Genomic DNA, 12,491 nt, shown 5'->3' with positions numbered 1-12,491 from the left:
AACTTTTAAATTCTTAGTAATGTAATTTTCCTCCTAAAATGTTAAACCTTTGTATTTTCCCCTGTCATTCCATCTACCCTTTGTGCTTATCTTAGCTCAGACACTTGCAGAAGCACTGTGAATTACTAGCTGTGCAACCCACCCTATTTGACCAGGAAGTAACTGATTATATAATCTCTTGAAGTGTAGGTGTGTGTTACACGTGTGGTATGAAGGTTCCCATTGCACCTCATGGAGTGCAGAATGCTTTATTCTAGTGTAAAGTGCAAGCTGGTATTTTGATTTGTACAACAAGACCAATTATGATAAGCAAACTGCTTGGCTTGTTGACCATAAATCTAGTGCCAGATAGCACAGTTTAGTACTCTAATACTACTAAGCATTATTTATAAAAAAGCTAATCTAATGTGCTATTCACAAAGTAAGGGAAAAGAACAATCAAATTTACCCACAATGCAATTTCATCAGAAATTATTTATAGAGCTTAAATATTGGTACTAAACCCTAGTGAATTGTGATTTCTCAGAACCTAGTGTTCTGAGAAATATTAGCAGAACCTGCACTGTTTAAGTATTTTAGTGAAAACATAGTCATCTTTCTAACTATAGAGCATTAACTTGTCCCAGGGAGATTTTCAGTAATACAGTGGAGAGGCAACTGGCTTAGACAGTGAAAGACTGATGTTGGTTTTTATGCATCAGAAGTTTTCAGTCTTCATTTTTCTTTACACATCAGTAGACCTGACATGATGATGATCTAATGTTTCTGTGATCTGTGGAATTATGAAAAGTTTTCTTTGAAAAAATAAATTTTGTACTGTGAGCTTTATGGAAGTAAAACCATACTTGTCCCTTAAAAGCTGTCTTGAATTTTTTAATCAGTTTAATATGTAATGTTAATTTTCTAATTAATTTGTTCCTGGTGATCTGTAAATAATGTTTGCTTGTTTTTAATCACAATAAGATAGTTGAATTATGCATTCAAGCTGTCTTTAGACGTGGTTGTGCATGCTATGATTTGCTCTCTGTAGGAATATTTACTGTAATTCCTATTTTGTTCTTTCCAGAGGAAGAGAAATCTAGTCTTATAAGCAAAGTCATGGATGCACAAGTTCAGCTTAATATTTCTGGCCCTTACATATCCTGGGAAATAATTTCCTTAATGGCCTATATATTTAGTTGAACTTTCAAGTTCTCAAGACATAGTTTACCTGGAAGGGAAGCAAATAGTATTTTAATATGCTAACTTTGATATTGTATATAGCATAGCAATGCAGATATGTTAGCCCAGTGTACAGTAAAAGCTGATTGACTTGTTTTTTTCCAATATTAAGAATGAATTTGCCATCCTACAAGGCTAATCAGTCTGGTGAGAAAGTTATCCTAGTATGAATACATTACTTCTAGTACACTTTCTTTCCTACCAAGAACTGAACTTTGGTAGTTCTGAACTTACTCTTCAACAAATTTCCCTTTTTTTTTTACCTGTTTATTCTGCTTGTATCAGTTTGTTAATGAGACATCCAAAACTGAACATTATTTCAAGACCATTTACAGTCCTAAGTTATGGAGAAGACCATATCTCTTACCCATGTTGTGATGATCTACACTTTATTGAAATGTGTTTTGACACGAAGAGCCTATTTTTGTCCTAGGAACTCTGGTAGCAGTGCAAGAACACACTTGGGAAAGTACAAGCTAATTAGGAATGACAGTAATATTACTTCAGACATAACAATAGTAACCTTCCATCTGAATTAGTTAAACACAAACAGTTTAGTCTGAAATAGAAAGTAGTCTTAATTTATTCCTTAAAAAGTGACAGCCTAGTCATTCTTAAAACCTGTTTTTTCCTGAAAAATGTTAATCTAAAGAGTAGAAATGACCCTATCAGCAGGTAACTCAAATTCACGGTTGTTTTTGAATCCATCTCTGAGAACAGCACTTAAAACTGTAGGTTTAGTAATATAAAACCCAAGCTGCTATAATTTTGAAACCTCTTAGCTGATATTTTAGCATTAAAGCAAGTTACTGGAATGTCTGCCTTTATTTAATCTTGCACTGGACTTGTCACGCTCCTTGCTGGTGCTATTGGAGGCCAGAGAGAGGGCAGAATGGGGAAATCGACAGCAAGTAGCACGTCAGAAGGCAGAATGAAATGTTTGATTGATCTTGATCTTTACAAATTGTGTTTCATACCATGTGCCACTTCTTAAGAGAATTAAAAGTGGCAACAATGAAAATAGGGCATCTCAATTAAAGTGTACAAGCTATAAACATCAACATTTACAGATTCACTTAATGCTTTAAAGAAGATTACAGAAGTTACTGTATCTTGTTTTCAAGTAACATTCCATAGGCAGTTTCTGCCCTAGATAGATGTGAAATTATGTTTAGAATTGCATAGTTCAGGAATTAAAATAGAAATTAATTGGGGATTGTCATATCTGAACCATTTCTGAAGCTGTCATTTGCATTTCTGAAGCTTTGTCAAACCCAAGAGTATTATTCTTCAGAAATGTTTCTTTCTGTGAATTTTGACTGATATTGTAGCACAAACAGTTTTTTATTTTGGATAATTATAGAGCAAGTAAAACTACCCACCATCTGATAATTTGTGATGAAGGGATGAAATCTTGGACCTCCTAAAACTTGGTGTTTTCTTACTGAATTTAATAGCAATAAGTTTTCTTCCTAGGATTTCGATACATATCTGTGGCTTCAATGTGCAGCTCTTACTCACATAAGCATTCATAGCTACATTAAGAATATTCATGGGAGTAATGTTTGACAGCAGGTAATTTTCCCCAATATGAGACCATGATCAGAACTACAAAGTATGCAAACTCTTGTTACAGGTGGTTTAGCAACCATTTGTACTCGTTCAGCTGTTTCAAGTTGAATGTTACTGCTCTTCTGTAAATACCACTATATAATATTTCTACTAAGACTTTATGGAAGCAACTAAACGGATATAAATAATTGGTACTACTGAAATCTCCAGCGTAAACCAGAACCCACAGAGTTCACCTGTATAAGAATTGTCCCTAAGTATTAGTGGTTCGTTAATACCTATAATGCTTTATTTTGGTTGCCATGGATAATTTAATTTCATGTTTTAATGGGCCAAATGTATTCTGAAGTTTCAGGAAAAAAGTGCATTTGTTTTTTAGAGGATATTCACGTCAAAGTTTGAAGGGCCATGATCAAATAAAAGATTAAAATCATAGAATCATAGAATCATTAAGGTTGGAAGAGACCTCTAAGATCATCGAGTCCAACCGTCAACCCAACACCACCATGCCCACTAAACCATGTCCCTAAGCACCTCATCTACCCGTCTTTTAAATACTTCCAGAGAAGTCGCCCCATTTTTGTTGAGGGAAAATGTATCCATCAGAGTACACTGAAATTGGATGGGGTTCCCTCCACGCGAGCCAAGGAGGAGGGGAGAGGAGGTAGCAGCTGCTAGCAAGAATCGGGGGAAGGAGTCTCCCTGCCTTCGTATGCAATGAGGAGTTGTGCTCCCCTCACATCAATCCCTGCACTTGGACCTTTAAAGCGTAGAACCAAAACGGTTCAAACTCTGCCTCTTCCGTGGGCAATTTCCTGCAGGAATGTCCAGGTGGAACGGAGATCGGAATTATCCCCATGCTCCTGGCAATGGCACTGGACTCTCTACCTGCAGATTCCCCCAAGCTGCGAGACCAGCATTTTAAGAAGTCTCAGTTGATATAATTTACCCTGCAATATTTATTCCCTTCTCCATGAAATAGTGAATTTCAAATGAAAGCATGCAAAGAATATGCAATGAACACAGTATTCGAGGTGCGGCCTCACCAGTGCCGAGTACAGGGGCACGATCACTTCCCTACTCCTGCTGGCCACACTATTTCTGATACAGGCCAGGATGCCATTGGCCTTCTTGGCCGCCTGGGCACACTGCCGGCTCCTGTTCAGCCGGCTGTCGACCAACACCCCCAGGTCCTTTTCCGCCAGGCAGCTTTCCAGCCACTCTTCCCCAAGCCTGTAGCGCTGCATGGGGTTGTTGTGGCCAAAGTGCAGGACCCGGCACTTGGCCTTGTTGAACCTCATACAACTGGCCTCGGCCCATCGATCCAGACTGTCCAGGTCCCTCTGCAGAGCCTTCCTACCCTCGAGCAGATCAACACTCCCGCCCAACTTGGTGTCGTCTGCAAACTTACTGAGGGTAAAGCTACAGAGGTAATTAGGAATTGGCTAAGGGAGGTAAATTGGTTCCTCTCTGGAATCCAGTGTTATCTGTGTTATCAAAACTGGTATCTGGTATTGTTTTTGGTAAGGGTGTGTGCACAGTCATATTAAAATAGCTGTCTCATATTGTTGGTTATTAAAACTTACCTTATTTCCAAGATAAGTTTGCATGCACAGTAGCTTGGCCATGTCTTCTTCCATACAAAGATTTCCAGACTAGGATTGCCACTTTTTAAATGTGCACTGCAAAATGTTTTCAAACTGCTTTCTCTGACTTTATTATATAACTGAAATAAATACTCAAAGGCAAGTCTGCTACTAACATTTTTCTTTCAGGCAAAATACATTGGACATAAGTATTAGTGCATATATTTAAGTCAGTGTTAGATTGAAGTAATACAAATGTGAAGAAATCTATTATTTTCAAATCAGTTTTGAATGTGGATAATCAGTTTAGAATAAAAGTGCTAACATCACAGTGTGCTGTTTTTGGCATAATTCAAACAGTGATGTTAGCTACCAATTAAAAAGATAATGTGCAATATATAAATGCACTTCTGAACTAATAAATACATTTTTGAAACATCATGAAGCATAATCTGGTGCTTTTAATTTTATACAGTGAAATTATTTTCCAGAGGAAAAAAAAAAGATTTCCAGAGATTAGTTAGCTAGCTCTGTGAAAATTACTTTTTAGCTGAATATGTAAGACAGATATAAAGAAAAAATAAATAACAGGTATTTTAAACTTTGGAAAACTCTTCTAGTAGGGTATTCAGCTTGCTTGCATCATGGACAAAACAACAGAAAATAATTCCTTCAGAATAATTAGCACGATAGGGAAAGCTTTCACAATAGCCTCGTTTCTGCCATTGCAGTATCTCAGGTCAAGAAAGATGGCAATGTAGCTGCTTTATTGCTATATTAAAATGGGTGTGTAGGCTTTTCTTATGCACCCATCTTTTAATATTTGGAAAGAGCCCTTCAATTCTTTAAGTATTTCCCTGTAGATTGCAAATTTCATTTTAAACCTCAAAGCTGAAGGTTTAAAGTTTTTGAAGTTCCAAAACCTGAAACTTTGTTCCTGAGGTGAAATAATTTTGAGGCTGTTTCTCTTCTCACAAGAAGCAACAAGTTTGATATTTCCCGGAGAGCTTTTCTTTGCCTTCCTGAACATCTTTGCTCATTGTTCTGTTCCTTAAAGCTATTTTAACTTTGTTCCGTAACCCCAAATGACAGTCTTCCCCTGGCTGTTTGATGCATTCCTGTGTATCATATCTTCCCGTCAGCAGTTCATCATCCAGTGCTACTACCCTTTAATATGACATATTATTCAGATATAGTCTATCTATTGGGCTCAGATTCTTGGAGTTAACTGCTAGATGTATTTCCTACAAGGCATTTCCTGCAAGTGTCAATTCTTTTAGCTAGACACCTTTGCTTGAACAGCTCCAAAACCCATTTATGAAATTGGACTTCAAACAAGTTTTTCCTGTCTAGTTCTTCATTTATCCACAACATTGACAGTAATCGGTGAAAACAATCAAAATGATGTCTAAATTCTCTGTCTCTATGAAGTAATCTGTAAGTTGATCCGGTAACTTGTCATCAAGAAAGCAATTCTTGTCTGGTACTGTTGCAGTACTGCTGGTCCTGAACCCGTTTCTCTCAAGCTTTCTCTTGAAATGTTTCGTTATCACCAAGGGCTTTCTTGGCCATTTGATTTTTTTATCTAGAAAACAGTTTCTTTTGTAATCTCTAGATGTTATTTAACTGAAAACATTTTAAACTTTAGGTTTTCTTGATGGTGTGTTATTTTGTTTTAATTCTATTTAAGAAGATCTCCATATTATATCTATACTTTTCTTGATCACAACGAGGAAAATACTGAGAGAACATTTAAGCAAAGGGGAAAAAAAAAAGGCCCACGCGTTTCCATTTGAGAATGTATTTTTTAAAACCTCTGTCTATGAAGCTGTTTTATTAGGGAAATTGTCCAATCAATTTTGACTTCTAAATGAGTTTCCCTGAATGCTTTTTTAAATTTTTTTTTTTTTAGATCAGGAGCAGCCCAGTTGTCATCTCAGTGCATCTGTCCGATCCTTGTCCACCAGTAAGGAATCTGTTTTCCATCTTCTGCTTAAACAACCACAAGGTATGTAATTTCTTGAGTTGTACTTTGAATTTTTTACAAGGTGTCATCTTTTATGTCCCCTGAAATCTAGAGTGTGTATAAAACTCGGTGTTTTGATGAGTGCAACTCTTCAGTTGATCTGTTGAATCTGGCTTGTTGTGGAAAAAAGAATTAGCCCCATGTCAATGAAGTTTGTTTGTTTTACTTAAATTAAATAATTAAGTAATAAATCAGAGATGCATCCAGTAAAGTTCCTCTGAAGTGTGTATTGTTCATTTTTTGACAGTTATTTTTTCCTCACCCCTGCAATGATTTTCTTGGACTTTTGAAATATGATTTCCTTTATAAATAATGTCTTACCATCAAAGCACAAATGTCATATGTGACATCAAAGTGATGATTATGTGTAAAAGAAACAAGAAGGATGCAACCTGACCTCATAATAAGTGCTACAAGTGTGATATAAAAAGGGTGAATGAGCCCATATAGTAATGCAGTCTTGATGTATTCCTAGGAAAGGCTTTGAATTAAGAGATTAAATCCACATAAATATAGGTGTATTTTACAACTGTCAAGTTGAGCAACACCACTATAAAAATGTTTATGAAATACTAGGTAGAAAAGCATCAATTGTTAAATTTCTTAATTAAATTTAAATTGAAAGGCTTCTTAAAAGTTTTTTTCATGAAAAATTGTATGTTTTTGTAATAAGTGCAAATGAATACACTTGAAAAGTAATCTTTTGAATATATTTAAACTATTATCAATACTTATTTTATCAATTTATCCTGCAACAAGTCACAGTTTCCTAAAATCTGAAGTACCAGAAAGGAAAAACATGCCATTGCTAAGAAATTTCTTTTTAAAATAAAATTTTCCTAGTTTGAAAGATCAGTTAAGGAAAAAAGGGGTAAGAAATCTCCAAAATAAATGAGTTATGCATTTATAACTGCTTTTACTTTTTACTGAATTAACAGAAAACAAAATAGGAAATAGATTTCACAATTATTTGGTTCTAGATATGCTTATCTTTCTCCTCAAACTTGCCAGTCCTTTCAACTGTTGGTTTTTTTCCCTAAGATGGTTTTTCTGTTGCAAATACTACTTTCTGTATTTTCCTATGTTGTGCCTGATAATTTGAAATGTGACAATAAAATCTAGAAAGTGTAAACCTGAACTATCTGGAAAGAATTAAACTATTTGGTTTTAGTTTTTGAATTAAATTTTAGATGATATTGCTGGTCACATCTGATCTGAGATAGGATAGGAAAGGAGTGAATTGCCTTTAGTGTTGTAATTTTACCAGAATTTATTTATGACTTTTATATGATAGCAATTGATTTATTCGATTTAGCCAGTGTTATCGTAAAGCTTGGCTTACCACAGAATTAGTGTACTTTAATCATTACAAGTTATTCATTGCTGAAGTATAGGAGATAGGTAAATTTCTGTATTTACACAGAATATTTAAGTATTTTTCCTAATTATTATTTCTATAGATTACTTCTCAGATATGCTTTCTAATTTCAAAACACCCAGATAAATTATTCATATCTTATTTGCCAAAGAAAATAATTTTCATTGCTAGTATCCCACACAAATGTATGTGTGAGCATCCGTTTCATGTTAATATAGATATCAGAATAAGCCATACCATTTTCCTTGAAGAAATGGTATCTATCTGAAATTAAAGACCTGAGTTAGAAAAATGAAAGGAGGGTGACTTGTTTTCAGTTTCATTCAAAAATTCGCCATATACTGTGATTTTCCTGAAGATGTACTTGCCACACCTTTGTTTTGTAAAGGATGTTGCAGACCTTGCTGTTCCCAGCAAGGAACTGTCTGTATTCTCTCCTTGAAGCTTACCATGCCTCAACAATACTTCTGGGTGATGTAGAAAGAAGGATTTAGAAGAAAAAGATGATGTAAAAATTGATCTGGACATCATATCATTTTCTATATGTACATTTTACACAGGCATATATAAAAGCTGTAACTGTTGTCATGAGACTATATTTATTTTTTTCACAGAAGCAGTGAGGAACTGTCCAAAACAATCTAATTCATGTGCATAGTAAAACTGAAAGAGCAATCACTTGACAGAAATATTAGAGCAGCAAAGCAATCTTTATAAATTGCACTTTCCACTACTTACTCTTTTATATCTTAAATATTTTCATGATGTAAATCTTTTGCCCTGAGGATTCTGCGGCCTTATTTCCCTTGTTGGGAGGCCATAAGACCAGTGAGTGCATGCTTTTTCTTGCACCTAGTCTCACTCACAAGTCAGGGACAGCAGAATCATGTTAAGAATAATTTTTGTGGAAAGTCCCTACACTTAACAGCAGATGAAGTGTGGATTAGGTGCAGGTGTTACTGCTTTACCACTGTTCCCTATAATGAAGAAAGAATACTTTGAAAACGTGTTGGAACCAAATATTCTTCTTAGTAGACTTGCTGGAATATGATTGCTAGATCATTTTATGAGCAACATTTATGCTTGTGGAAAAACTGTGCTGCTAATTGCTGCTAATTAATTACTTGTTTTTTCCTCACTGACTCTAAAAACTGAAGGGAGAAATTCAGAAATAGTGAGATAGGCTGAGAATCTCAGAATCATTTTTTCATCATACTTTTACAAAAAAGCCAAAATACTAGCCATGCTGTGAAATTGTTACTCACGGTAGACTAACCTTTTTTCCTGCCTTGGCTTCACAGTAGCAGCATAAGTCTTCCGGGCTGCCTGGTACTGTTTCCCAGTAACACAGACTGCATTACTTCACCCTGTCCTAATACTGAAGCTGTGATCTCATTTTGCATTCAACTTCCAGTCATTGCATTTTATGGCTTAGCTGATGTTCCAGGTGGTCAATAAGCCTGTCTGTTGTGAACGACTTGGTGTAGTATCAAACAAGAACAGTAAACAGGGCAGTTTTCTGAACCTAGTTTTTTACATATCTCTCTCCACATTTCAGCACAAGTTTTATATTTAGAAACTTCTATATTTTAAAGCTGTCATGTCACCTGTTCCGTTTTCATCTCTTTTCCCTTTTTACTGAGGTCTCTATGATTAGCTATTTAATTTTGCCTTCTAACTTTGCTTTAGTATAAAATACATGTATTTATTAACTCTCCCAAGCACTTAGGAAGGAAAGATAAAATGTATTTGATAAATGTATGAACTGTTAGGGAGACATTTTCCAAAAAGCTGCCTGCAGTGTTAAACCACTTTGATAGCAATCAAATTTGAGATATTAAAATTCTGTGTATGCACTTTGGAAGCATGTTACTATTATAGTTCCATATTTTATTCAACACTATTTGAGAAAGCATTTTAGCGTACTTTTTATGTAATATACCGTCCACTATGATTATGGATAATTTGGCTTTTAAACTAATTTCACCTAAGAAATGGCATAAATTTTGTTCAGGTCCTCAGGCCATTTCCCTAAAACGTTAGATCTTAAGGCTTCATTCTTGAATTCTATACTTACTTGTATCTGCTTTTTTTCTTTCAGAATTCTGCATGCACAATCTGTTTTCTCTTGTGATTGCTTTCAAAAACTGAGAAACAAAGAAACTAACATACTTGATTTTCCTGGTTGTCTTAGTTCCTAGGAAGACTCTGTCTCTGTCGCTTTTATAATGCTTCCATTATCACAAAATGACTTGAAGAGCTAGAAAAAGAGCTGTGAGAAATAGTTCTCCATTCTAGCAGACTATTTTGAAAAGATGCTGGAAAATGTTAAGCTCTCTTTCCTCCTCCATGTTTTAACTGCATTCTGTGACCGTGGTTTGGTCACTCACAACAAGCAGAAATAATTTTACACTTTATAACTTACATCAGAGGTTGTGTCAGGAAGTAGTCAATATTCATAGAATGGATTCTGAAGGAAACGGACATTCAAGCAATAAAAACACTGAGCGACCAGGTACATACGCAACACTATCCTATTTTTATCTTCAGGAACAGTTATTAAGAATGAAATTAACTGGAGAAGAAGGACCACACACACACACACTGAGACCTCACTGCAAACCAAAATGAAATGTTAGGATAATTAGGAGATTCGCTTAAAAAAAAAAGTGGTTTCCTTCTTTTCAGGGTTTTAGATTCAACATTTCCTTCTTTTTGGCACACGTTTTCACAGGGAAACTGAAGGAATTAGAGTTCCATTGTAATGCTCGAGGATTCAGGTGCCAGATTTCCTTTGAACTTCCTTAGTCTAAGTATTTTCCTGTTTTATCTATTCAAGTCTTCCTTTGTGATGAACTTTTGCTACTTTTCTTTAGTTTTGATTTTCTTTCATGAATGTTTTTGCCTTCCCTGAATTTTCACCTTTTGAAACTATCAAGTTTCACTTTTCTGAGCAAAACTGTACAACAGATGTACTGTTCACATGAGTAGTTCATAAGCTGTGGTACATTAATTACTTGTGCGACACAAGATTCATTGAGGAAGTACACAATCTAGTATCAAGTCAAAAGCTGCTTCTGTCAGTGAGAGTGACCTCTAATGCCCATGATGCAGATGCTAGCATATAGAAACACAAAGTTAATGATTCTTGATTTAGATTTTCTTGAACATCTTCTAGATAGTGTAAATAACTTCTAGTCTGGATTTATTTGTGAGGAAGATTTTAAACTTGGATGTAGAGAGATGACTTTCTTATTGTGTAGTGGCCACAATAAATAATACTGAATTTGAGCACCTAATTTAGGAAAACAATTTGAAAATTATGTAAAACTAGGTAGAGCAGTTTGAATTGTACCTGGGCTGCTCTGAAACTTAGGGTTGAGGTTGTTGGTTTGAGTTTTCTCTTCCCCTGCTGGCCCTTTTACCGACCAAATAGCTCTACAACATGCTGTGTCTTGGGTATGTTAACTGTTTCAAGACTGGGTACCATTTATGCAGAAGGCTTTGCAGGTAGGTGTCAGACATCTGTCTGACTCTTCATGTCTAGGACCATAGGACTGGTAGGTTGGTTTTGTCACAGATGGAGAAGGAATGAGGTCAGAAAGGAATGAAGGCAAGGAGCAGGCAGGCAGTCTTCTGAAGTCAACCATCAGTGGCTCCCACTGGTACTGTTCCTCAAGGTGCAGGTACATTCAGCTCAGAGGACTGCAACTCATCTTTTCTTTCTACTCTACTGTCTCTCCTTTTTGGGAAAGGACACAATTTGGTAGATCAGGTTTTGCCTTTTAGTGTCCCCATTTTTTACCCTGATGCTTCTTCTGTTCCTGTTCCTGAGATGCTGTTAGGGCTGGCTCCCTGGGAGGGGTCCAGGATTGACTCCTGGATCAATTCAGTGCACAAAGGCAGGTTTAGCTCCAGTTCTGCTGTTACTATGAATATATGACAGTGGCTGGCTGATAGCAGACTGCATGTAGATGGAGAGTTACTGATGAGTAGAGATACCTAGCAGAAAAATTTATGGGCCATGTGTCCTCAGCACCAGTCTGTCAGAGAAAGGTTTACTGACAGGTCGTATCCCATTGTAGATTGGTGGATTGTCCCTGCCTGATGGAGGTCCCATAGAGTTGGTGGTCTGTCAACCAGGAGCTTCATGAGAATATTGTGATACCATCTTCACTGGAATTGTCCTTTGAGTGAGAGACCTACCTGTCCTCCACTTCGGGGTTATGAGATTCCTTCCTCGCTGGATCACTTTTGGTGTGGGCATCTTTTGCTGTGCACAAAGAGACTTTCCAAGCAGGATTTATGCAATTTTAGAATACACAGCTTTGTTTTATTGGCTAACACATGCAGTAGATAACTAGGACTAACATGCTGCTAGGCTAGGTATTAATATGGTCAGTATTCCCCGTGAAACACGGGATGTATCTTTGCTGCCCAGGTTGTCATTGGTCCTTTGGGGATGGGTCAGCCTCCACTGCTTCTTGGAACGGGATGATGCACGATGTTGCTGAGTGGCCACCTTCTGATTCTCTGCTTTATTTTCATAGAGTTTTTATATCTTTTCATTTCAGTAGTTTCTTACTGAGTCCTTGAGCTGCTACTGCCATTCTGTCTATGTTTTTACCTTTCTTATCTTGCAAGGCTTAGGTATTTTCTCACACCTTACCAATTTTCTCGGTAAAATCAATCCAAAGCTGTCGTGCTG

The 12,491-nt window shown here is 36.3% G+C and overlaps 1 protein-coding gene across 1 annotated transcript in view; it reads left to right on the top strand.

The window, feature by feature from the left end:
* LOC103925977 (chromosome unknown open reading frame, human CXorf30) overlaps positions 1-12,491 on the top strand; it is a 181,235-nt gene that overhangs the window by 103,746 nt on the left and 64,998 nt on the right. The window contains exon 11 of the mRNA XM_009334787.1: positions 6,292-6,387. Coding sequence (XP_009333062.1) covers positions 6,292-6,387 — 96 coding nt within the window. The remainder of the gene's footprint in view (positions 1-6,291; positions 6,388-12,491) is intronic.

This window comes from Pygoscelis adeliae, unplaced genomic scaffold (assembly GCF_000699105.1).
Source record: "Pygoscelis adeliae isolate BGI_AS28 unplaced genomic scaffold, ASM69910v1 Scaffold91, whole genome shotgun sequence".
NCBI classification, from domain to species: Eukaryota; Metazoa; Chordata; class Aves; order Sphenisciformes; family Spheniscidae; genus Pygoscelis; species Pygoscelis adeliae.
The sequence above is the reverse complement of the archived record's forward strand: the minus strand, read 5'-3'. Positions and strand labels throughout refer to the sequence as shown.